Below are 27,775 nucleotides of genomic sequence, written 5' to 3'. Positions count from 1 at the left end.
AGTTTGTTAAGCTGTGAGTCTTTAGTAAAACCACTGGTTATATGAGTACGAAAATTTTTTTGGAATGAATTCCAATAGGCCTACTCGTTCCAATCAATAGAAACTGCAAACACCTCATGACATGTTCTCTAGAAAGGCATTAGCGCAAATGCTTGAGTCAATGGGAAGCCGTTTGTCAATTACAGCACATTTAAAAATGTGTTTGGGCTGTTTTAATACAATGTATGTGTGCTTGTATTATTAGATTAGTACCACATCATTTAACATATAGTATATATTTCAATGTAATAACATGTTTTAACAGTGACACACGACACTGGACCTTTAGGTTGGTTTGCAACAAATTCTTTAATAATGATATTGCAGAAAAGACAGTATATTCACAGCAGTTTTTTTCGGCAGTGTTGGATGTGGAACTGTGTTAGAGCGGTCAAATCCACATGCGGCTCCTGGCGTATACCTACAGTTAACATGCATTAACAGAAAACCCATGCAGCCTTGTTTACAAATTCGAACACTGGAATGTGAGATGTTATCTACAGCACATCTCAATTAGGTTGATAGAAATCCTCTATTTTATTTTGTTTGAATGCTTTTCAATTTGAGCGACTTTATTTCTATATAGCCTAGACTTTCTAATTCTGAAATTCCAATGCGAGTGGGACAGGTTTGGCTTTGTGACTCCGCCAAAACATCAGTCTATGCGGGTGTCAGCTATCACCGGTTAACACTTGATCTGATTGAATCTAGGTCTAAAATCAGTAAATGTCTGAGAACATCTATCACCTGAATGACTGATAAACGTCACAGTTAAAAACTACTTGAACAATAAACACAAGGAGAAAATGTGTTAATTATGTAAATAGAAAAGAACCCAGCTGTATGGTCCATTATTGAAGATTAGCAGTAATAACCAGAAATAAACACATTAAAAATTAACTTTTAATCCCACAGGGTGTCAAAGCATCTACACCGCTTGACAGCTGTGACCTATAATAAGCATAAATTGTGTATCATATACATACACTGGATGGTCATTCTGCCCCCGATCAAGGCTCAAGTGCAAACAATGCACGGTTGGAACAAAGGAGATATTAGTATGATTCAAAGGTGTGACAGTGTATTCAGTAGATTCCAGCACAAGGCCTTATCTTGGTCCCCATTAACAGTGCAGTACTGCCCTACAAACCCAGCACATGCAATTTCAAGTATAAGTATCAAATACAACTTCCTCCCCCCAATAGTGTTATGACTGTCCACTCTTGGAAAGTAGGGGCTCTATTCAATGTGTATTGCTGAAGCCGTACAGATTGCACAATAGAAATGTAAAAGATACATTTCCGATTGAGCTAACACATGCAGCGTTTACCGTGAATGCAGGAACATTGCCTTTAAAATGTATCACGCTGTAACACTGGACTTCCACAATACGGATTGAATAGAGCCCTAGGTCCTAATGATAATACAAAAAAAAAAAATAATCATTTTGTTATTGGGAAGAAATGTCACTATTTTTTGTTTTTCAAATACTTTTGATATAAACATGACAGATTCATTTTAATACAAAAAGCTAATAGTTGTAATAATAGAAATTAAATCTCAAGGACAGGAGTACTTTACAGTATCACAATCTTTCTTTTTGATGTTGTATGGAAACGCATATAGAGCAAGTAGAAGGTAGATAATGCACATTTGTGTTGGTACTTGATGGGGCTTTGGGTAGATAGGCCTATGTCATGCACTCCACATCAGGTAATGTAATGTGGCCTCTGGGCCATTGAGGGGCAGTAGAGTGCTAATCCTGGTCTGGGGAGGTAGTTGAGTGGTTCAGACTGGTCTAGCAGGTCCTCTCATGATCACTGCTCTCGGACATGTTGTTGCTGGGGGTTTCTTGGGCACTGGCGTGGGCGGCTGAAGACAACACCTCCTCAAAACTCCCTCCACCCCCTTGGCTTCCCACCTTGGTCTGCTCCAAATCCAAAAACAAAAATGCAGAGGCACACACACACAAAAAAAACAAACCAAAATGTTAAAACCTATAAGAATCTGACATTTCTCTGGTGTTCTAACAACCCTGCTGATGACAACATTAGGCTCTAAATGCTCACATTCAAAGTGGAGTGATTCTCCAAAGAGCAGTGTTAACTTCAATTAGTTGAGCTGTAAAAATAGACAGGATTTAAAAAAAAAAAAAAGATTTAACTAGACAAGTCAGTTAAGAACAAATTATTAATTACAATGACAGCCTACACCGGCCAAACCTGGACCAATTGTGCGCCGCCCAATGTGATACCTAAACTAGAGGAAGTGAAGCTTTGAAAGAAAGGAGTCAACAAGAAAGACCTCAATACTGTTGAGGCCCATAATGTTTACTCACTTACGTTGACTTTGCTTAGGCCGGGATTCAATCCGATCGTGCGTTGTCCGCAACGCACATTTTAAAGGCAATGTTCCCGCATTCGGGAGGGACACATTCTTAAAAAACGCTGCATATCTCAAATCGGAAAATTACCTTTAAAATGGGGCATTGTCCAAATCCGCAATCGGATTGAATCCCGGCCTAACTTACTTCAACATTACGTAAATAAATCTCTCATAGCTCTCAGTCATTGCTCTGACAGCAACATGTGTAATGTTTCACATTACCTTTATGTTGGAAACAGTGCATTCAACCTTCTCCTCGAAGGACTTGAAACTGGGCGAGTTCCTGATGGGATGATTAGTCAGATCAGTTTTCCACAATACTAGAATTTTTGTATACAACATGTATCTGAGTCACCATGAAGCAGAACTGCACAATGGTTGAAGCCAGCAACCATACTGTACCTTTACTGTTGTGTACAGTTTAACTAAAGCTGCCGGCACTTACAGTCCTCTCTATACTAAAGCCGCCTGCACTTACTTTCCTCTCTATACTAAAGCCGCCTGCACTTACAGTCCTCTCTATACTAAAGCTGCCTGCACTTACAGTCCTCTCTATACTAAAGCTGCCTGCACTTACTTTCCTCTCTATACTAAAGCTGCCTGCACTAACAGTCCTCTGTATACTAAAGCTGCCTGCACTTACAGTTCTCTCTATACTAAAACTGCCTGCACTTACAGTCCTCTCTATACTAAAACTGCCTGCACTTACAGTCCTCTCTATACTAAAGCTGCCGGCACTTACAGTCCTCTCTATACTAAAGCTGCCTGCACTTACAGTTCTCTCTATACTAAAGCTGCCTGCACTTACAGTTCTCTCTATACTAAAGCTGCCTGCACTTACAGTTCTCTCTATACTAAAGCTGCCTGCACTTACAGTTCTCTCTATACTAAAGCTGCCTGCACTTACAGTCCTCTCTATACTAAAGCTGCCTGCACTTACAGTTCTCTCTATACTAAAGCTGCCTGCACTTACAGTCCTCTATCAACACAACACTGTGAGAAGACCTGTATGCTCAGTGTAATTGAAAGGTTGCTTTTTCTAGTGTTAGGATTTCTATGATTGCTGTATTTTCACACATTTATCTTTTAATAAACAGGTCAGATAGCTAGAAATGTATTTATCCAGTCCTGATGACTGCTGCAGTAAATATACCAATATTATGTTTTACCTGTAAATTCTGAAACAATACCAATTCTCCTCATCATAATTCTTAAACATTCAGCCTTAAGACAACAAGAATGACTGGGTGGTTAAGGATGGGGATCTAGTGGAGTATTAACTCTTATCACTACACACAATTACCTCATAGCGGGCATGCTCATTGAGTGGCGGATAGAGTAGCTGTCCCCAGAGAACATGGCCCAGGTAAGAGAGGAGTTAAATCATTAACATGGATTTACAGAAAGCAGAAATCACAGAGCGCGCACACACACACACACACACACACACACACACACACACCAAGTACTCCCTCTAGTCTACAGTACGGCAACTTTTCTAGACATTTCTATAATAGAGATTTACCCATCATCCAATTGCCTAAAAGAAACATACAATTCTTAGATTGAAATATTATAGAGGAATATAATAGCTTAAATACTGTAATATGATATATGTTCTTAGACAGTGTTGGGAAAGGAAAGTATTGCTTACTTCACCCATATTTTATTTTAGCCCGAAAAGTAGTGTGTAGTTCCAGTATTTACTTACACCGCTACATGGTAAAAAAACACTACTATTTGAGTTCAGTTAAACTACCACAAACCTACTGCAAAACATTTATGTAGTTAAATTACTAGTTGAACTACATGTAGTTCCCTACTCAACACTGTTCTTAGACGACTTAGTCATGCAGTATCATCTAAAGTGATGACTTATCCATATTTATATGACTAACAACTTCTAGAGAACTAGTAATGGTAATTGTACAAAAGAGAAAGAAAAATAAACTCAACTGTAACCATATTTGACTACCCTCAAATAAAACATGCTATGGTCAACAACACTAAGTCATGCATGCCTACTGGTCAGTTTGCTACAGATCTGAGGAGCTGGCGTATTCAGTATTATGTCTGCACTGGAATTGTCTCAATCAAATCAATGGAATCCTGGAAATGATCCCATTCAGTTGGTAGTCATCATCCTAATTAGGCTCATATTTAAGTAAGTAAATGGCCACCATCTTAGTTGGTCTTTTGACTAGTTTCAGTGCAGTCATTGCAAAGACATACAGAATATCGGACTCCAAATCAGAAGTATAAGACTACTGAGATTACAATGAAACACAATATCTTACCCAAGTGAATTTGATCTTTTGATGCGTAGAAAGAGATGAAAAAACAAACATATTTCAAGACATTTGAATGACAGTATCAAGTGCCCCGCTTATACTGTACATTGTGACTTCATTTCAGAAATACTGCAAAGAGTTGAATTAATCTTCTTTTCAAGAAAAGCCACATAAAGATCCAGTCCAAACACACAGTTAACCAATCAATCATCCAAGCTATGGCAATGCCATACTGCATGCTGTACTGTAGGCCTACACTATGAAATAGAATGCAAATGTTTGGGTTGCAACTATTTAAAAAAAAAATCTGCAGTCTGTAGTGCCGAAGGTTTCATTACAGTAAGGGAGTCGCCAAAGTAAAGCCAGCAGCAAGTATCACCACAGGCAACATACCTTGCTCTGTCTGGTACCTCGTAGCTAAATAATACTTTTAGCATATTTCAAACCCAATGCAAGTGGGCCAGGGCACTTTTTCATTTCACTGGGCAACATAGTGAAAATAATGTGTTGTACTGTATATGTAATTCACACGAAAAATCCACACAGGAAGTAATTTGCATGCACACACAAACAAACTAGGGGGCATACCTTCTGGGATACATTAACTCAAGGCCAAACATGCTGGAATACATGAAAGAATGTCTATTTGTCTCTCTGGATTAATGTTAAACATGATTTCATACAACATTGGTTGATAAATACACTATTCCAAGTATTTTGTTATGTGTTATTATCATGCAATAATGACAAAGATATTAAAAGAACAAAACAAAGCCTGATACCTCTACAACACACACTACATGACATGGACAGGTATAACAGTAAATCAGTTTACCTTTGTCATGGTTAGTCTGAGTATTGCATTACCAGTGACAGCTGTCTATGATACGATAGCTCCCCAGTGGCTGAGTGTAGAACAGAATACTGGCCAGCCATGGAGCTCTATTGTGCCACCATGCCCTGTCAGAGCTCCAGTCCTTCAGGGCCGATCGTGGTCAGGAGCCACCCCGAGGGTCACTGCGGGCTAGCCCACAGCTCTCCCAGCCCTGATCACAGCTCTCCAAGCCCTGATCCAAACCCACCCCGGGCCTGCATCCAATCTGGCCTGCAGAAAGCCGCTTACTCTGGGCTTACGCAACGCAAACATGTCCCCTGTAACAGATTGTCTGGGTCAACCCCAGAAACAGTCAGGATTGGGCACATGACAAGGCAGACTGGGTGCAGAGAAGCAGAGACGAGGGGGGAGCGTGGTCATTCTGACTGGAGGGCCCCTGTATTCTGTTTCAATAGCTGTAGGCTTAAAGATGTAGCATAAGGATTTAGTTGATAGGATATTAAATATTTTGATGTGTGGTTGCCATAGTCTCAAGTGACATTGTACCTCATATCCCCAAACTTCCTGCTGATGGCTGTTCCCAGTGTGGTGAACGCTGCTGTCGTTTTCTGACCTGCCGTGCTCAACGTCTCCGATGTCTTTTTGTACCTGGCCAAATGAAAAGACGGTGATGATCAAAACAGACAAAGAACAGGATGCCTTAGGACAGCCACTCCTGTGCTCTTCCCATCCCTGTCCAGAACACTGTTCACGACACACACACACAGATTAGTTTCATAGTCAGAGTTGGAGCCAGGGTGTAACTGATACTCCAGCTCAGCATCATATCTATACAAATCTGCCCGATGGGAATATCCTTTACCTGTGGACAGCAGATTTGATTCATTTTTATTCACTGCATATAGTGTACATACAGTGCCTTTGGAAAGTATTCAGACTCCTGGACTTTTTCCACATTTTGTTACGATACAGCCTTATTCTAAAATGGATTAAATGCAACATTTAATTACATTTTAGCAAATAAAAAACAGAAATACCTTATTTACATAAGTATTCAGACCCTTTGCTACGAGACTCAAAATTGAGCTCAGGTGCATCCTGTTTCCATTGATCATCCTTGAGATGTTTCTACAACTTGTTTGGAGTCCACCTGTGGTAAATTCAACTGACTGGACATGATTTGGAATTCACACACCTGTCTATCAGGTCCCACAGTTGACAGTGCATGTCAGAGCAAAAGCCAAGCCGTGACGTTGAAGGAATTGTCCGTAGAGCTCAGAGACAGGACTGTGTCCAAGCACAGATCTGGGGAAGGGTACCAAAACATTTCTGCAGCATTGAAGGTCCCCAAGAACACAGTGGCCTCCATCATTCTTAAAAACCTCTCTGGGGTATGTGGGACGATTTCGTCCCACCTACGTAACAGCTACTGAAATTCCAGTGGCGCGATTTTTGAATCGTTAGAAATACTATTACTTCAATTTCTCAAACATATGACTATTTTACAGCTATTTAAAGACAAGAATCTCGTTAATCTAACCCCACTGTCCGATTTCAAAAAGGCTTTACAACGAAAGCAAAACATTAGATTATGTCAGCAGAGTGCCCAGCCAGAAAAAATCAGACAGCCATTTTTCAAGCTAGCATATAATGTCACACAAACCCAAACCACAGCTAAATGCAGCACTAACCTTTGATGATCTTCATCAGATGACACACCTAGGACATTGTGTTATACAATACATGCATGTCTGTTCAATCAAGTTCATATTTATATCAAAAAACAGCTTTTTGCATTAGCATGTGACGTTCAGAAAACGCATAACCCCCGGCAAACTTCCGTTGAATTTACTAACAGTTTGCTAAATTACTCACGATAAACGTTCACAAAAAGCATAACAATTATTTTAAGAATTATAGATACATTACTCCTCTATGCACTCGATATGTCCGATTTTAAAATAGCTTTTCGGATGAAGCACATTTTGCAATAATCTAAGTACATAGCCCGGCATTACAGGGCTAGCTATTTAGATACCCACCCAGGTCAGCCTCCACCAAAATCACATTTCCTATAAGAAAAATGTTCTTACCTTGCTTGTTCTTCATCAGAATACACTGCCAGGACTTCTACTTCAATAACAAATGTTGGTTTGGTCCCAAATAATCCATCGTTATATCCAAACAGCGACGTTTTGTTCGTGAGTTCTAGAATGCTTCTTCACGGTCCCGCGCATGGTGCATTGGCGTGTCAAAAATGTCTAAATATTCCATTACCGTACTTCGAAGCATGTCAACCGCTGTTTAAAACCAATTTTTATGCCATTTATGTCGTAGAGAAGTGATAATATTCCGACCGGGAGTATGCATTGAGCCTAAACAGCCGAATAAAATTTCTCCTCGGGAGCGACTCGTGCACGCGCCTCATTCAAAGGTCCTCTGAGCATCCACTTACAAAAGGCGATAATCTGTTTCAACCTGAGGCTCCCTCGTAAACCTTCAGGTTTTTCGCGGGCTCTGAGAGCCTATTGGAGCCCTGGGAATTGTCACGTTACAGCTAAGATCCTTACTTTTCAATAAAAAGATGCAAGACGCACGACTCCTTGTCAGACAGGGTACTTCCTGCTTGAAACCTTGTCAGGTTTTTGCCTGCCATAGGAGTTCTGTTATACTCACAGACACCATTCAAACAGTTTTAGAAAATTCAGAGTGTTTTCTATCCAAACCTGAACAATAATATGCATATTCTAGCTTCTGAGTTGGTGTAGGAGGCAGTTAAAAATGGGAACATATTTTTTCCAAAATTCTCAATACTGCCCCCTAGCCCAGACAGGTTTTAAATGGAAAAAGTTAGGCACTACCAAGACTCTCCCTAGAGCTGGTTGCCCGGCCAAACTGAGCAATCAGGGAAGAAGGGCCTTAGTCAAGGGGGTGACCAAGAACCCGATGGTCACTCTGACAGAGCTCTGGAGTTCCTATGTGGAGATGAAAGAACCTTCCAGAAGGACAACCATCTCTGCAGCACTCTACCAATCAGGCCTTTATGGTAGAGTGGCCAGACGGAAGCCACTCCGCAGTAAAAATGCACATAACAGCCCGCTTGGAGTTTGCCAAAAGGCACCTAAAGACTCTCAGACCATAAGAAACAAGATTCTCTGGTCTGATGAAACCAAGATTTAACTCTTTGGCCTGAATTCCAAGCGTCAGGTTGGGAGGAAAACTGGCACCATCCCTACGGTGAAGCATGGTGGTGGTGGCAGCAGCAATATGCTGTGGGGATGGGAGACTAGTCAGGATCGAGGCTAAGATTAAACAGAGCAAAGTACAGAGAAATCATTGATGAAAACTTGCTCCAGAACACTCAGTACCTCAGACTGGGGGCGAAGGTTCACCTTCCAACGGGACAACGACCCCAAGCACAAAGCCAAGACAACACAGGAGTGGCTTCGAGACAAGTCTCTGAATGTCCTTGAGTGGCCCAGCAAGAGCCCGGACTTGAACCCCATCAAACATCTGAAAATAGCTGTGCAGCGACATTCCCCATCCAACCTGACAGAGCTTGAGAGGATCTGCAGAGAAGAATGGGAGAAACTCCCCAAATACAGGTGTGCCAAGCTTGTAGCGTCATACCCAAGAAGACTCAATGCTGTTATCGCTGCCAAAGGTGCTTCAACAAAGTACTGACTAAAGTGTCTGAATACTATAGTTTAAATGTGATATTTCAGTTTATAAATTAGCAAGAAATTCTTAAAACCTGTTTTTGCTTTGTCATTATTGGATATTGATGAGGGATAAAAACAATTTGTCATTATTGGATATTGATGAGGGATAAAAACAATTTAATCAATTTTAGAATAAGGCTGTAACATAACAAAATGTGGAAAAAGTCAAGGGGTGTGAATACTTTCCGAAGGCACTGTACCCTGAGCAAGGCACAGGTGAGAAAGAATGTTTCCCTATTGATGCTGCAGAATCGATGGGAAACAGAGGAGAGCATCACTTTGATAATTTGTACAGCTTAAATACCACTGTTAGGGCGCTGGCCTATAAAGGGAAGCCATTGATTTTCCTCTTTGTTTTCTAGGTCTAACAGCCTGCTAGTCTGAAGCCAAACCTGGTCTCCGAGCATTTCGTATTTTTCTGTATGTAAATTCCGAGACACTACATTTGGTATGATATGTTACGTTTCTTATGGTATGTAATCATTTGTGGATGTCCATCACCCAACTTGCATTATATGTTACGAATTTGCAAAATGTACATTATGTTATTAATTAGCAAAATGTACTGTTACACATTTGCTAAATGTATGAATTCTAGCTAGGTGGCAACTTTAGCTAACTGGCTAACGTTAGCTAGGCTAGGGTTAGCAGTTAAGTTTAGGTGTTAGGTTAAAGGGTTAGAGTTAGAGAAAGGATTAGCTCAAGGGATTAGGGGAAGGGTTATTGTTAGGGAAGGGTTAGCCAACATGCTAAGTAGTTGCAAATTATCTCAAAAGTAGTAAGTAGTTGAAAAGTTGCTAATTAGCTAAAATTGTCTGTGATTCAAACTCGCAACCTTTGGGTTGTTAGACAGTCGGGTTATACGCCTACCCATTAACCGACCAATCACCCTTTCCCCAGGCGCTGAAGACGTGGATGTCGATTAAGGCAGCCCCCCGCACCTCTATGATTCAGAGGGGTTGAGTTAAATGTGGAAGACACATTTCAGTTGAATGCATTAGGTATCCCCCCCTTTCCCTTACTTTCATTTTTGCCATAAGTAACCATATGTCTTATATACCCATACCAAAAGTAACATATCATACTAATTTGAGTGTCAAGGATTTACTATGTTACGTCTAGTCTATGAGACCAGGATGTGCTGCCTGCCTGGCTTCCAACCTCTCAGAGCCCCAGGCCCAAGAGCCTGATTACCGCTCAGTGCATTAGACACAGACTGCATGGAAATCTGAGGTCCGCATCTGGCCGTCACAGACACACTCTGCCTGCTAACAGTTCCATCTGAAAACGATCACTACGCCTCCATCAGAATATCATGTTCATGTTGCTGTCCGAATCATCTCTTGTATTTATCTCAACTCGCACATTATTTGTCCTTGCTTCCGGCCTAACGTTTAGTTTGGTACAGCGGGGGTTAATATAAGCCTTGCAGTCTGTCTGTCCGACCTCGGAAACAATGTTTCCCTTTTGAATTTCGATCTCTGTAGTACCATAGAGTGAATGGTGTCCAGACTTACAGTCTATGGTCTGCATCTGACCCATGGATTGTGCAATGTGCTTTTATAACACAGGAGGTTGGTGGCACCTTAATTGGGGAGGACGGGCTCATAGTAATGGCTGGAACGGAATTAATGGAAGGGTATCGAACTCAAACACATGGTTTCCATGTAGACGAGACAACTTTTTCTGAGCCAGTCGAAATCATGCACCAACCCCATTATCATGGACATATCCATGTAAATGCCAATCGAAAAAAGTTCAAACAAACGAAAATGCAGCTAGTGTACTGCCATTGCAGGTTCAATATTTGATGTGACTGAATTAACTGAAGTTAGCTAGCTAGCAAGTGACAATAAGTTAGAGGCTGCATAGCAACCATTTTGTTTAGAACGGACAACGAGCCTTTTGCATAGCAACTACACAAAAATAATTAAACGACTGGAGCAATTAAACATCTGGAGCAACATGACCAAAATAACTACCACCCAGATCATTGTCCGGACAATATCTTCTGGTGGAAGAATGAAATTGCATGAATGGACTCAAAATAACTGTTTAAATGAAAACATGTAATTCATTGTTATTGTAATATGATGGTACGCGTTTTATAACGCAATAATGCATGCAAAGCAGTGATATATCACGAATACTGTCACAGGTAAATGGGTTGACCAACAACACCATTCACCTGTGACTGTATTAATGATACAGCACTGCCTCGTGGCTTATTGTTTAATTAAACCGCGGCATTGTTGAATACTTGTTTCTGATTGGCTTGAAGGGCATTCTAGAGCATCCGTTATTTCCCTATAGCGCACGGCATATCAGCACGGTAGAATTCAATGGCTATAGTTAACTCTTACATGTTCTATGTTTTAGCTGATTTTGAAAGCAAAAGATCAAATTGAAAACATTATTGGCATTGCGGAATTTGATTTACATAATAGCAAGCTAGGACTGACTGTTTGGTTAGCTGACCTAGCAAGTCTGTTTGGTTACCAGGGTAACTACCGTAGCTATCTAGTAAACAACGGACGCCAACAACAAACCACACTGACAATAGATACAGCTCAGCCATTGAGGGAGTTGTTGACCTCCTTCACACTTGTCCCTGTTTTGCGTTGGTGTTGAGACTGGAGATTAAGGAGATATGTTGTGGCATTTACATAGTGGAGGCCCCCTAATCTCCTCTCCTCTCCCGGCCAACCAATGATCCCTCAGCACCACCGAATCTGCTTGGCCCTGGCGACTTGCGGTTCCCCCTCACCATGGTAACAGTGATTGGAGAGGGGCACTGCTCATTTGCGCACCTAGTTAAAGTGTGACTCTGGTAACTGAATAACCAGGGAGACAAGGCCACTCTGGAAACACACAGACAGAGATGGAGGAATGAAATCTAGGCCGACTGTATGGCTGTTCACACAAAATGGCTATATATACAGGACTGACCTACACTGAGTGAACACCTGGTCTTTCCATGATATAGACTGACCAGGTGAAAGCTATGATCCCTTATTGATGTCACCTGTTAAATCGACTTCAATCTGTGTAGATGAAGGGGAGGAGACAGGTTAAATAAGGATTTTCAAGCCTTGAGACAGTTGTGACATGGATTGTGTATGTGTGCTATTCAGAGGGTGAATGGGCAAGACAAAATATTTAAGTGTCTTTGAACGGGTTATGTTAGTAGGTGCCAGGCACACCGGTTTGAGTGTGCCAAGAACTGCAACGCTGTTGGGTTTTCCCCAGAATGGTCCACCACCCAAAGGACATCCAGCCAACTTGACACATCTGTGGGAAGCATTGGAGTCAACATGGCCAGCATCCCTGTGGAACACTTTCAACACCTTGTAGAGTCCATGCCCCGACGAATGGAGGCTGTTCGGAGGGCAAAAAAGGGTGCAACGCAATATTAGGAAGGTGCTCCTAATGTTTTATCCGCTCAGTGTATATGAGCTCCACAAAACAAATCAGCGGTCCACTTAACATATCTTTCAGCGTTTGTCCTGGTCAGAACTGCACACATTGTTTTGATGTTGATCAGTGTCTCAGAGAGAGCCTGAAGCTGCTGTTTGTTTTGACTGGCTGCTCCCGTGGGCAGACGTGTCCTGGGCCAGGCAGCCTGGCAGGCAGCACTGTGCTGCTGTAGATGTAACAGCACTAATAGGCTGCTTGCTCCCTGTCAATGTCTGCCTCACTGAGCCTGAACAGACCGGATCCGAACATACATCACTCTGTGACGCCCATAAAGGCAATCTCTGGTGTAAGGAGCAAAACACCTTAAGGGCCCGAGTGCCATTTTCCTATTTTCTTCTCCAAATGCTAAGCTTATGCACTTACTCCGAGACCGTCTTTAAATGGCAACAATAAATGGCAACTGTAGGAGTCTAATTTAGATCCCCCCCTCCCCATCCCTCTGGCTCCATGCACATTGGAATGTATTGTAACAACATATTTGACACATCACGCAAGCATAATACACACACTGAAATATGTTGGGTACTTACGCAGTGGAAGTCTGCATGTCATACCAGCTCTTGTTGAAGTTCTGTTTGAACTCACTGAGTGGTGTTATCCCCAGTTTGGCTTTGAGCTCTGAGTGGTGTTTCTCTTTGGAGGCCAACACTTGCCTCAGGGTGGAGATTTCTTCCTCTAACTAGAGGGATAAACATAAAGAAAAACAGAGAAAAAAGAGAATTAGAGAAATGGAGTAAGAGATGGACACTAATTTCCCCTTGGGCTCAAGTATCCATATGTGACCTTATTTGCTTTATAGAGCATTAATTTGGAATTCTCAAAAAGTGTAATATTGTTTTGGGATGAAGCCTAATACGCTACAAATGGCACTACATAGATGTTGGTTATAGAGCTGTAATAATAAACTGAGGGAACTGAAGTACAGAACACTGACTCTCCCTTATAACACAGTACAGTGTATTTGGCCTGAGCCCAGTTGGCCTGAGGTCAACACCAGAGGAAACAGTGACCGGCAGTAACAACTGTAACCCAAATCCCAATTATGCTGAATCATAATATGAAAAGAGTTCTGCCGATAGAGCTGCCAGCATTTACATAACTCATAATGCCCTCTACTTCCGGTCCTATTTTCCTGATAATATATCTCTCCCATTGTCCAACACTGTCTGCCCATGTGAGAAAGATAAGTGTACTAACTTTTTAGCAGTCTTTCGCTTATTTGGATGGACAGAATGAAGGTAGAGCTTTCTTGAATCCAACTCGATCAACATACCAAGCTAAACATTGAAAAACAGATCAGTGAAAAGTGCTGATGAGAGGGACTACCTTTGTGAGTTCACTCAATATTTCCTCCCTCTCTTCATCAGTCATAGTGTTGTTGAGGTCCACATCGGACACCATCTCTTCATCTACTTCTGTTACAGGCTCTGGGTCCAACAGACCTGGGGATAGACAAGGATGGAGGCTTAAAAACTAAACCAACTCTCCAAAAGTTAGGAAACTACAAACTCTCATATGGTGGACATTAACAATCACATACAGTAAGTCATGGCTAGTAACTCAGGCACCCTGCTGTCAAATGGTCTAACTAGAATAGCTGAGTAGGCTACAGCAAGGCAGATCCACAAATCTGTTGCCATAGTAACATGGCCACAGTTCAGACATAATGAACTAGATCACTGCTCTGCATCACTGAGACAATGGCAATATACCCAGCATGACCATCGTAATACTCTACACTAGACCATGTATATTTTTATGCATTTAAAGCTTAGATACAGTATCTTCTGGATAGTTTAGAGAAAAGTAATCCTAACCTGTTCCAGAAGGCCACCAGTTGTCTATTAGAGTTTATACAACTAGGTGGGTCTAATCCTGGATGCTGATTGGTTAAAACTGCATTCCAGCTGGTGTCTATTCCAAAAGTTATCACTGGCTAAAGCTATGATGTTGAAGTGCCCATTTACTCTGTTCCATCTCACTGCGTGAGCCACTGTCTCATCAGCCCAGCCAAGCAATTTATAAACTTGATCTCCACTATAAAAAGCATCTAGACATTATCTCCCATTTATTTTAGACTAGCATTTGGTTTTCAACAGCGGAGATCATCGGTTTTCAATATTGAAATTCGATCTTCAGCTGTCCCATAGTAATGAGCGTGTCGTGAGTCGGGACGAGACAGACAGACAGCTTTTCTCTGCCAGTCGAAATCATGAATCAGCTGGCATCATTTTTATGGATATATACAAAGAAATGTCAATAGAAAACAGGTAAAACGAAATGCAGCTAGTTTGCAGTCTTTCCATTTTCAGTTTGAAGTGATTGTGTTACCTGTGGTGTTGCCTAGCTCCTGCTTTGAACAAAAGTGTCCTGATGAAAGAGTACATTTTCTATGCCAGGTGAAATCGCGTATCATTAGCTCATTGTTATGGATGTATCCAAATAAATGGCACTATAAAACTGCTTAAAACGCAAATGCAGCTACTTTTCTGTCATTTTGGCTGCACTGTTTGATGTGACTGTAAGTTAGCCGTAGCTGGCTAGCATTTAGAACGAACGACTGGGTCGCGTCCATAGATGCGGAACAAAAAGACAACGATTGGGGCGTGTCTCCGGCAACCGAACCGATAGAACAACCAACCAGCTGACTTGGGTAGCAACCTTAGATTTGTGTCGGAACTATATCTCGTGGAAGGATGAAATAGTATGAATAAATTCATCAAAATAATGTTTTTTTAATGAAAATATATCAATCATTATTTGAATATGTTGGTAACCTGTTGTATAAAAGTGATAATGCCCTCGAAGCCCGTGTTGAGGATATATTAGCACAGTTTGCCGGCCCTATACGAACAGCAATATATCCTCCCAACACCAGTTTCTCTGGCATTATCACTTAATTAACCGTCTTCGATGTTGTTTCTTATCTAGTTCCACTAAAACCAAAAAGGTCAATAGGTCTGACTAACAGTGTCTAATTAAATAGGAGCACAAATCTATTGTTTATTGCAATTGTTTCTGGAACCTAATAGTGATCTAATTACATGATAATAAGTGTGTGTGTGTGCGTGCAGGCATGCATCTGTGCGTTTACAGTTACAATATAAGCAAAAACAGACAAACGTCATAACACTTCCTGGTACGTGAAGCACTGAGTGTCTGGTCAATATCTGCAGCCCTGCTCAAAACGACTGACGCACAGACTGATGAAGTAATGGCCAAAGCCCTGACATGGTGTTCCCTCTGCAGATTAGATCAGCCATGAATTGTCCCTACTACCAATAGTCTCTTATAACTGCATAAGAAGTACAGTAAAGAGACTGTGGCTGTACATTCTATACAAGCCTACAGTAACACACCTGACAATGTAAACTGAATAGAAATCCCAACCTACACTAATCCCAAGGTTGAAAAGCTCTGAGCCAGGACATAAAACTACGACATCTAAACTGAAGGGATGTTATTGAGCAACGACAAGTTTCCTAAGACGAAGCTAGCTAGCGGATGTTTTTGTCCAGACAAAGACGGCAACTAACGTCACGTCTTTGAGGCCTGGCTTCTCATTACATCTGCAGATGAATGGTGGCATGGCACAGAGCTTGTGATGCAGTTTGGCCACATAACCCAATAACAGAAAGGAAGGCTGTGCTGGGGAACGGAGTCCAATACTTTCTCATCAGAAGCCTTTGGAGCCGTTACCTTTATTTGGAGCCTTTCATGTAGCCTTCCACATTATGAACTGCAGCGCTCCATGTGAATCACTCTTCAGCTCTGTCATTTTGCCTTGCTTCAGTGCTTGTAATAGTCAATATATTTCAGAGCACAATATAACCAAACTCAGCATTGTATGGTCATTCGATTTACCTCATTAGTTTTCTACTGACACTTTGCTCATCTCAAATGGGAAAGGATTCAGTTTACTTTGAACAGCAGTTTCATAGGGATATGTTGCTTAGCAACTTGCCACGTAGGCGTGCAAACCTAATCATTATCTTATTCATTAAATCCTTTTGTTGTCATTAAGACATGTCAATCTGTCAACACTGGGCTCACTCAATTTAAATCTGACAATTTAGAGGTCTTGTGTTCGTGTTGCCAGTGTGAGTTTCTGCGCCCGTTAGCATTGTTCCTGAGGCCCTGAATGAGGTCCCTGCTGTGGATACATTAACATTTTCTCATGTTCCTTAAATAATCAATATGGCAATCAATATGAAAGAGCACAAAAACAACAGGAAACCATGCAGCCGGAAGTCGATGGACTCTGACTTTCCTCTTGACTCCCTGGCAGCCTGTCATCTGAATATCACATTGCTGTTGCAGCACACAGCTCTAAACCTCACCCCCTCCCTGCCTCAGTCACTCAGAGCACCACAGTCACTGCCAAAATTATTGGCACCCTTAATAGAGATGAACAAAGACTATAAAATAAATAATTCAAATACTCAGCTATATTGTATGAAGAAAAATTATACTCTTATACAAATACAATTACTCAGAGAAAGAGATTTTGTTTATCAAGTAATCATTTATTTTTCTACAAAAGAATGGTTGTCAAAATGATTGGCACCCTTGTTTTCAATACTTTGTTCACCCTCCCCTTGCCAGGACAACGGCACTGAGATTGGAAAACACATTTGAGGAATAGAACATTAGACCATTCCTCCATACAGAATCTTTCCAGATGCTTGATATCCTTTGTCTGCACTAATGGACTGCCCTATTCAACTCAACCCACAAGTTTTCAATTGGGTTCAACTCTGGAGACTCAAATGTTATTTGTCACATACTTTGTAAACAACAAGTTAGACTAACAGTGAAATGCTTACTTACTTCCCAATAATGAAGATATATATTTTTTTTATAAAAATAACATGAGGAATAAATACACAATGAGTAATGATAACATGGCTATATAAACAGGGTACCAGAACTAATTCGATATGCTGGGGTAGAAGGTAATTGAGGTAGATATGTACATATAGGTAGGGATAGGGTTGCAAAGGGTTGGAAACTCTCTGGGTAAATTTCCAGAATTTTTCTGGACTTTTCCATGGGAAGTTGAGCCCGGGAATTTTCTGAATTTTGCTAAATTCAGCCAAAAAAGTTAGCTTATAACAGTGTACCTTTTTGTGGGATACACAAGGCAATTCTAGGTCTTGTGGCACATTTTGGTTAAACTATCCCCTCTGCATGCACAGTGTATTCTTCCATCCCATGTGCAGAGCACTCTTCCATCACATGTACAGCTGATTCTCAAGATCTTGCACACTAATGAGACGATATTGAGCCCACACTACTACAAAGTCTGAGCCAAGGACCACATATTTTCTGGTAAGTTTTGATTACAATACTGAGCGGGGTGAATATATTTTATATGACATACATTATTTTGTGTTAACTAGTAAATAGTAGTCTATTTGGGATGATGCTGGTCATGACTCACATCAACAGCCTTTCAAAGCATTTCAGGGCCACAGATGTGAGTGCTACGGGGCGATAGTCATTTAAACAGGTTACCTTGGCATTCTTGGGCACAGGGACTATGATGGTCTTCTTGAAACATTTAGGTATTACAGACTGGGTCAGGGAGAGGTTGAAAATGTCAGTGAAGATACTTGCCAGCTGGTCAGCACATGCTCTGAGTACACGTCCTGGTAATCCGTCTGGCCCTGCGACCTTGTGAAAGTGTACCTGTTTAAAGGTCTTACCCACATCGGCTACGGAGAGCGAGATCACACAGTCCTCCGTAACAGCTGGTGCTCTCATGCATGGTTCAGTGTTGCTTGCCTCGAAACGAGCATAGAAGGCGTTTGGCTCTTCTGGTAGGCTCACATCACTGGGCAGCTTTCCCTTTGCATTCCATGATAGTTTGCAAGCCCTGCCACATCCGACAAGCATCACTGCCGGCATAGGAGGAGTAGATCTTAGTCCTGTATTGACGTTTTGATTGTTTGATGGCTCATCAGAGGTCGTAGTGGGATTTCTTATAAGCGTCCAGATTAGTGTCCCACTCCTTGAAAGCGGCAGCTCTAGCTTTTAGATCAGTGTGGATGTTGCCTGTAATCCATGGCTTCTGTTTGGGATATGTATGTACGTACGATCAAATCAAACCAACCACAATCAGTCAGGGTTCTGTAATACTACATAAACTGTAAAAGGTTACAGTATCTGTCCTTGTGTACTCCTCCTGATTTTGGAGTCTATTTCGGATGTTCCGCATCTGAACACGTCATTGTCACATTCCCAGTTCAGGTCAGCAGGTCTGGGTAGTCTGAAGGTAGTCTGTGGCATGACAACTCATCCTCACCTAACTCACACTAATCATATTCAGCAGCACAGAAGCCAGAGCTGTAGAAATACACTCTCTCCTTTTCATATGCTAGGTTCTCAAAGTCATCATTGTTTTGCTGTACAACCTTCTCCACACCACAGATTATGTAGTATTGACAGCTAACCCAGTGTTGTTCACACAGAATCAATCAACCTGATATGAACCTATAGGAAAACTGAAAGGCATATCTCTCACACTGTGGCTGCTCTGGCCATGCTAATGTCTGTCATCCAAGGTGAAATATCTGTCTATTAGTGATGGTATCACACTGATTGTCTCTCTCAAAGCAGACAAACAGGTTGCGATCCATTTTGACGACATGGAAAATGTACTGACACCCTCTCCTCTCGACCCGTGCACATTGAAAGCGATAGCACTGTCATCTCCTATTATCACCGCTAACTCATTGATGTTCAATGAGTTTACCCATGCAGTAAAATTACCTGCATTACGTATTGACAGAAGAAACAAATCCTGTAACCTTAACGAAGTGTGTCAGACGGAGCACGCAGCCAACATAACCAGAAGTGTTACTGTAAATCCCCAATCCCCTTACCAATGAGATAGCTCTTAACCACGGTAAATCAAATGGATCAGTTCGTAAATAAACAAGGTTATCTGGAAATTGGTTCCACTTTTTGCTTCCGTTTTAGACCATCTTGGCCTGTTACATCATTTCTGACCTGGCTATAGTAGTGGGATTTTCCTCAGGGATTATCAAACTAGATTTACCACAGTCCTTCGACTCAGCCACAGCAGAATTAAGTAGTGGTGATAGCTAGCTCAAGTCAAAGATGCCATTTCAGATAGTCCTCTGACTGCAATTTCATCAAAATGGTTTCTCTCAAACTCATTAGGTGAATTAACACTGTCTGGGGTGTTTTTATCCAATTGGTGGAGGGAGGTGAGAGTGAGTGCAGTCCTTCAGTCACTCACGATAGTGAGACTTAAAACATGAATCAGTAATACTGCATTACTCCAGTCAGAAGGGACACATCACATGAACATTCCTGTGAAGGGCAGTCAGATAATCAGAGAAGCAGCATACCTGTCCTGATATGTCCTTGTCCTCTTTCTTCATTTGGAAGCAGAAACGAGGGGGAAAGATTGTTAATTTTATGAAATGAGTCATTATTGATCAGATATACACTAAGTATACAAAACATTAGGATCACCGCTTTCCATGACATAGGCTGGCCAGGTGAATTCAGGTGAAAGCTATGATCCCGTATTGATATCACTTGTTAAATCCACTTCAAAGCAGTGCAGATTAAAGAAGGATTTTTAAGCATTGAGACAAGGATTGTTTATGTGTGCCATTCAGAGGGTGAATGAGCAAAACAAAAGATTGACGTGCCTTTGCACGGGGTATGATAGTAGGTGCCAGGCGCACCAGTTTGAGTTAGAGAACGACTGATAATCGGCCAGGCCGATATAGCGGTCCGATATTGGCCTTTTCTAGTCTAACGTGCATCTCTTTTAATCTTTTTTCCTACACACGCTCTCCTTGCTAGATATTATTCACATTTAAATGCTTGGTAGCAAATGTCATCGCCATTGAGATAGTTCTCATAGTAGCAGGAAACAGCAGCAAGTGATATGAGCGATGAAGAGATGTGAAAGGGTGCAGAGTTACAGCCGTCGCTCTATCCAACCGTAGCAGTAGGATCAAGTTCACCCATTTATTGACCGATAGCGGCACTAGTCAATTGAGTTGTTTAGAGATGCGTCCTGGCAGCTAACATTTTTTTTTTAAATCCATATAAAGGAAAATGACAAAAAAATACGTTTCATAAGCATCCGTGATCATAAATCATGACGTTACGTTGGACCCATTTGCATTGAACAGATGTTCTTTTATATTGTCAAACTAACAGCAGTGCCTATATGATGTCCTTCCATACAGGTGTGACATGCTTGAGTGATGATTTTATGCAAATGTTGTTGATCAGTAGGGCAATATAGAAGGCAAACCATAGATGCCAAAATCTACTTTTAAAAATACTTAAGTATCAAAAGTAAAAGTATAAATAACTTTACATTTCCTGAAAATAAGCAAACCAGATGGCACTATTGTCTTGTTTATTTATTTAAGGATAGCCAGGGGCACACGCCAACACAGACAATTTATAAACTAAGCATGTGTGTTTGGCAAGTCTGCCAGCTCAGAGGAAGAAGGGCCAGGGATGTTCTCTTGATAAGTGTGTGAATTGGAACATTTTCCTGTCCTGCTAAGCATTTAAAAGGTAACGAGTACTTTTGGGTGTCAGGGAAATTGTGTGGAGTAAATAGTACATTATTTTTGGTAACACTTTATTTAACTTATCATCATAACACATGACATGGTCATAACCATGTCATAGTATGTCACAACAGCTGACAACTTCTCATAACCTGTCATAATATGGTCATAACACTGTCATGACCCATATATGTTCACCTGTTGTAACATATATTGCGTTATTTTATGGCTGGTTATGACAATGTCAAAACCCACATTTATTCAAATATGTTATTTCCCTGCAAAGAAGTTTCCTTTCATTTGAAAGTTTGTTTCTTAATTTTTGTAATGAATTATTTACAGTCATGTTTTTTTTCTCCATCATATTTTAAATAACCTGTAGAAAATAAACGTTGGTGGCCATGAAGTGCTTTAAATGCTGGTCATGCCATCTTAATCCAGTTAATCAAGAGAATTACCATTCAAATCAAATTACAGTGCATTCAGAAAGTATTCCGACCCCTTTACTATTTCCACATTTTGTTATGTTACAGCCTTATTCTAAAATTGATTAAATCATTTTTTTCCTTTATCAATTTACACACAATACTACATAATTACAAAAGCAACAACTTTTGGCAAACTCCAAGCGGGCTGTCATGTGCCTTTTACTGAGGAGTGGTTTCCGTCTGGCCACTCTACCATAAAGGCCTGATTGGTAGAGTGCTGCAGAGATGGTTGTCCTTCTGGAAGGTTCTCCCATCTCCACAGAGGAACTCTGGAGCTCTGTCAGAGTGACCATCGGGTTCTTGGTCACCTCCCTGACCAAGGCCCTTCTCATCCAACTGCTCAGTTTGTCTGGGCGGCCAGCTCTAGGAAGAGTCTTGGTGGTCCCAAACTTGTTCCATTTAAGAATGATGGAGACCAATGTGTTCTTGGGGACCTTCAATGCTGCAGACATTTTTTGGTACCCTTCCCCAGATCTGTGCCTCAACACAATTCTTGGAGCTTTACAGACAATTCCTTCAACCTCATGGCTTGTTTTTTGCTCTGACATGCACTGTCAAATGTGGGACCTTACATAGGCAGGTGTCTGCCTTTCCAAATCATGTCCATTCAATTGAATTTAGCACAGGTGGACTTCAATCAAATTGTAGAAACATCTCAAGGATGATCAATGAACACAGAATGCACCTGAGCTCAATTTCAAGTCTCATCCGTTTTTGAATTTTTTTTAAATAAATTTGTGCAAAATTATAAAACCTGTTTTCGCATTGTCATTATGGGGTATTGTTTGTAGATTGATTTTTCATCAATGTAATCAATTTTAGAGTAGGCTGTATCCTAACAAAATGTGGAAAAAGTCAAGGGGTCTGAATATATTCCGAATGCACTGTATTATTACCTTTGTTTTTTCCAATTTAACTACATAAAAGTCAAATGTATTGTTTTATTTTAAAAAAATGTATGCATTAATGCATACATGGCTGTCTAATGATATTGAATATCGACCTAAAATATTGGCTTCCTTGACCCCCCCCGAATTTTTTTGTTTGTTCCAGCCCTAAAAAAATCCATATCGGTCGTTCTCTAGTTTGAGTGTGTCAAGAACTGCAACGCTGCTGGGTTTTTCACACACAACAGTTTCCCGTGTGTATCAAGAATGGTCCACCACACAAAGGACTTCCAGCCAAGTTGACACAACTTTGGGAAGCATTGGAGTCAACATGGGCAGCATCCCTGTGGAACACAATCAAACACAAACACACACACCTTGCAGAGTACATGCCCCAACGAGTTGAGGCTGTTCTGAGGGTAAAAGGGGATGCAAGTCAATATTAGGAAGGTCAGGTGTTCCTAATGTTTTGTACAATCAGTGTATAGGCCTAGACTACTTTGTCCAAGGAGGTCACATGTTCTAAACATACAGCCTATGGATATTACATGTTCATAACTAGAGAAAAAAAATGGTGTATAACAAACATCTGAACATTTTTGACACATACATAGATTACATAGGTGTTTCATTGTTGGCCTGATGAAGTTGACCCTGGTTAGGCAATTCACGTACAGATCCTTTTAAGCTGTATATGTACCGAGAGAACATTTACTAATTTCAATCAGCTCAAACATAACATAACATAACATGCAAGAGGACTTTAGTATTCCAAAAGGGAAATATTGCTATCTACAGTTGAAGTTGGATGTTTACATCGACTTAGGTTGGAGTCATTAAAACTCGTTTTTCAACCACTCCACAAATTTCTTGTTAACAAACTATAGTTTTGGCAAGTCGGTTAGGACATCTACATTGTGCATGACAAGTAATTTCCCCAAAAATAGTTTACAGACAGATTATTTCACTGTATCACAATTCCAGTGGGTCAGAAGTTTACATACACTAAGTTGACTGTGCCTTTAAACAGCTTGGAAAATCCAAGAAAATTATGTCATGGCTTTAGAAGCTTCTGGTAGGCTAACTGACATCATTTAAGTCGATTGGAGGTGTACCTGTGGATGTATTTCAAGGCCTACCTTCAAACTCAGTGCCTCTTTGCTTGACATCATGGGAAAATATATATATTTTTTGAAAATCAGCCAAGACCTCAGAAAAATGACCTCCACAAATCTGGTTCATCCTTGGGAGCAATTTCCAAACGCCTGAAGGTACCACGTTCATCTGTACAAACAATTGTACGCGAGTATAAACACCATGCGACCACACAGCCGTCATACCGCTCAGGAAGGAGACGCCTTCTGTCTCCTAGAGATGAATGTACTTTGGTGCGAAAAGTGCAAATCAATCCAAGAACAACAGCAAAGGACCTTGTGAAGATTCTGGAGGAAACAGGAACAAAAGTATCTATATCCACAGTAAAACGAGTCCTATATCGAAATAACCTCAAAGGCCACTCAGCAAGGAAGAAGCCACTGCTCCAAAACCGCCATAAAAAAGCCAGACTACGGTTTGCAACTGCACATGGGGACAAAAATCCTACTTTTTTGGAGAAATGTCCTCTGGTCTGATGAAACAAAAATAGAACTATTTGGCCATAATGACCATCGTTATGTTTGGAGGAAAATGGGGGAGGCTTGCAAGCTGAAGAACACCATCCCAACTGTGAAGCACGGGGGTGGCAGCATCATGTTGTGGGGTTGCTTTGCTGCAGGAGAGACTGGTGCACTTCACAAAATAGATGGCATCGTGAGGCAGGAAAATTATGTGAATATATTGAAGCAACATGACCTCAATCCTATAGAAAATGTGTGGGCAGATCTTAAAAAGCTTGAGCAAGGAGGCCTACAAACCTGACTCAGTTACACCAGCTCTGTCAGGATGAATGGGCCAAAATTCACCCAACTTATTGTGGGAAGCCTGTGGAAGGCCACCTGAAACATTTGACCCAAGTTAAACAATTTAAGCAATGCTACCAAATACTAATTGAGTGTATGTAAACTTCTGACCCACTGGGAATGTGATGAAAGAAATAAAAGCTGAAATAAATAGTTCTCTCTACTATTATTCTGACATTTCACATCCTTAAAATAAAGTGGTGAACCTAACTGACCTAAGACAGGGAATTTTAACTAGGATTAAATGTCAGGAATTGTGAAAAACTGAGTTTAAATGCATTTGGCTAAGGTGTATGTAAACTTCCGACTTCAACTGTATTTACATAATAGGGCAAGCAAGCATATCAAGCACACATAAGCCCATTTTCTGGTGTAATTGTGCAGTATCATCAAGACAGATCAGTGGATCTAAATCCAACTTTTTATCACCACATGCTATTACAATTCACAGTAGCCTATAAAACATATGCAATTGATGTTGCCCAGGTTTACTGTTCAAAAGTGATGATGACACACTCAAATGACCATAACTACTGTAATACTACCAATAACAGGGAAGGAGGGACTGAACAAAGGCATGTCACCTTCAGGTTGCATCTCAAACCTGCTGGGCATAACCCACTCAGAGTACAAGATCATACCCCATACCCCTGCACCATCGCTCAGTACACTAGAGTACAGATCTGATGATGATGCATTTTGATGTCCATAAGCCAATGAATGGGGTGCAAGACAAAAGAGTAGGTTACACACACAGGCACACACACACACAGGCACACACACACGATTGGTGTACAATGTAGGTTACAGTGTCCATTACAGGGACCCCCTCACAGGCAAACTGGTGACCCACGGACCCCCATCATACATTAACCCCCCCAAAAATGTTCATGTCTTGTCATCAAGTCATCAATGCTTTGTACAGCACTGATGAATGTATAAGGCTGAAACGTATGCTCTTTGTTAACTTTTTTTGCACCTTGCACTGTCACCCTTTGTATTTTTTTGAGCCTTGATTAAATGAAGTATATTCTTTTTACATCTCGCCCTCCTTGGGTTATTCCTATTCATTGTTTGAGTGCTAGTCCCTTTAGAACTATCTTTATATTTCTTTTATCTTACGCACAGGCCACCTTTCTTTTTAGCCTGAGTGCAAACCCTCATACTGGCTTACAACATTTTAAAATGAATATGTGGTAAATAGTTTTTCATTATTTTGACCTCCTCACATTATAATTGGAAGAGGAAGTGTAATCTCTAACATAGCTGCTCTTAGTGAAAATAGGCTGTTTAAACAAAGGTTAGCCATGGGTTGGCAAAATTAAAGTCCAAGTCAGTCAAGAAAACTTACCAGCAGCCATTGGCACTTGACAGCCTGGTAATCTATTCACGGGTGCTTTTTCTAAGCTTATGTCAAATACTCCAGTGAGTGTAATTAGCTCCAATTAGTGTAATTTTCTCAATATTAGGAGTTGAGAATTAACATTGACTGGATTAGAAAAATTATATTCTCCTCTTTTCTACTGTAGGTATGTAGTTAAAAAAAGGATATTCTGTTGTTGCTAGTGATTTTAATAAAAACATGGGGGGGAAACACCTTTCATTATATATTTTTGCACACACCCTGCAGTACCTCCACGGACCCCTAGGTGACCGCGGAACTCTGGTTGAAAACCCCTGCATTACAGACTGACTGTAACTTGATAACCAGAGGTTGATAAAAACTAATGCCTAGACCTTGTTTGAACCAGAGAGTTGATTATAATATCCAGTATTCAACTGGTAACCTAATCTAGTGTGAACAAGATATGACAGCCATCTTGCTATTTGCAAGATCGGGCCAACTACAAAGAACCCCTCTCCAAACCAAATACCTATCACAAGGTTTCAATTATTTTGTCAGATGGTCATGTGGGGAGGGAAAATAGTGGACTTGCCCTTGAGCCAGTCATATGGTTTGCAAAATGAATTTTAACCACATGAACTTGATATTTTGTTACCATGTTGCAACATGATGTTGCACACTGGACAGAAATGGAAAAGTTAACCACGTGCTCCATTAGGCAGCCTACATGCGTCATGTGATAACTGGTCGCGAATGGCTACTCTGTTGATAAAATGTTTGTCTTTTGAGGAAGAATGTATTAAAAGTTATGACGCACCTATCGAGACCATCATTCCATATACAAGGTCAACTGCTTATTACGGTTACTAATATATGCATTAAGGTTAACTAAGTCTATATCAAATATGAATACACTAACAACAGTTGTCGTTAATCTCTGCTAATTGTAAGTAACAAACAATTGGCTAAATACTACCCAGTTGAATAAATGCAACAACAAAAATCCAATTTTTTCAACATCTTATTCTATAACTTTAGAGAATTGGAATTCTCACTCACCCTGTTGTCTGGTCTCCATTCGAAACAATCTGAAGCAGTTGGCTACTTCATGTAAATATAAATAGTTCGAGCAAACAACGCTTTGGACGTAGATATAGTCGCGTGCTGTCAGATGCCAGTCTTTACACGATTTCCTTCACTCTCAGTTTTTACGGTACCGCCACCATGGGCGGAGCGTCCAACACACACCAATGTTTGTGTACCCAATGACTCATAAAAATAAGGTTAGCGCTATCTGGACTCATTGGGACGGTCTTATTCTAAACCCTAACCTTAACCCCTACCCTTAGCCTTAGCTAACCCTAACCCTTTAACCAGTGTAGAGCAGCTGGTAGCCTAGCGGTAACAGCATTGAGCCAGTAACAGAAAGGTCTCTGGTTCAAATCGCCGAGCCGACTAGAAGAAACGTCTGTCGATGTGCCCTTCAACGCACGTAACCCTAATTGCTCCTGTAAATTGCTTTTGATAACAATGTCTGCTCAAATGTAAAAATGTGTTAAACTTCAATGGGGTGGCGTTAGAGTTGGGACGTCCCGAGGATTGCATCCAACTAGACTGCCCTTTATTCACAAAGGAATCTGAAACAAAGTTGTAATGTTTTCATATTCCAAATACTCTTTCCTGTTGTTAGGTCGCGTCAATTCGAATCTGGTATCAGAACAAAATAGTCAGCACATAGTAACTTCTGATTTCTTTGTACTTTAATTAATGCAAAC

General features: G+C 40.8%; 1 protein-coding gene across 11 annotated transcripts; it reads right to left on the bottom strand.

Annotated features, from left to right (window-relative positions):
- Window positions 1–329: 329 nt before the first annotated feature.
- On the bottom strand, window positions 330–27,506 carry LOC115174862 (tumor protein D53 homolog). 11 transcript variants are annotated; one of them, XM_029733819.1, is made up of 9 exons: window positions 27,060–27,506; window positions 20,129–20,155; window positions 14,076–14,191; window positions 13,280–13,428; window positions 6,097–6,198; window positions 4,722–4,736; window positions 3,728–3,766; window positions 2,647–2,707; window positions 330–1,969 (listed from the first exon to the last, which is right to left on the bottom strand). In XM_029733819.1, exons 1-9 carry the CDS (start codon window positions 27,076–27,078, stop codon window positions 1,838–1,840), a joined length of 660 nt encoding a protein of 219 aa, XP_029589679.1. In that variant the 5' UTR covers window positions 27,079–27,506; the 3' UTR covers window positions 330–1,837. The 11 variants fall into 11 exon arrangements, 10 of the variants coding, with proteins under 10 accessions (XP_029589679.1, XP_029589682.1, XP_029589675.1 ...); XM_029733822.1 differs by lacking the exon at window positions 20,129–20,155 and having other exon boundaries at window positions 27,060–27,503; XM_029733815.1 differs by lacking the exons at window positions 20,129–20,155; window positions 27,060–27,506 and adding an exon at window positions 15,081–15,274.
- Between the last annotated feature and the right edge of the window lie 269 nt (window positions 27,507–27,775).

The sequence above is a fragment of the Salmo trutta genome, chromosome 35 (assembly GCF_901001165.1).
Source record: "Salmo trutta chromosome 35, fSalTru1.1, whole genome shotgun sequence".
Classification (NCBI taxonomy): domain Eukaryota; kingdom Metazoa; phylum Chordata; class Actinopteri; order Salmoniformes; family Salmonidae; genus Salmo; species Salmo trutta.
Note: the sequence above shows the minus strand (reverse complement) of the source record. Positions and strands in the feature narration are given on the sequence as shown.

Coding starts and splice junctions, on each gene's coding strand:
- LOC115174862 (XM_029733815.1), bottom strand. CDS start 15,165: ATGATACGCGATTTCACCTGGCATAGAAAATGTACTCTTTCATCAGGA. Junction 13,429..14,075: donor TATTGAGTGAACTCACAAAG/GTAGTCCCTCTC, acceptor TTATCCCTCTAG/TTAGAGGAAGAAATCTCCAC. Junction 6,199..13,279: donor GACATGCAGACTTCCACTGC/GTAAGTACCCAA, acceptor TCATTTGGCCAG/GTACAAAAAGACATCGGAGA.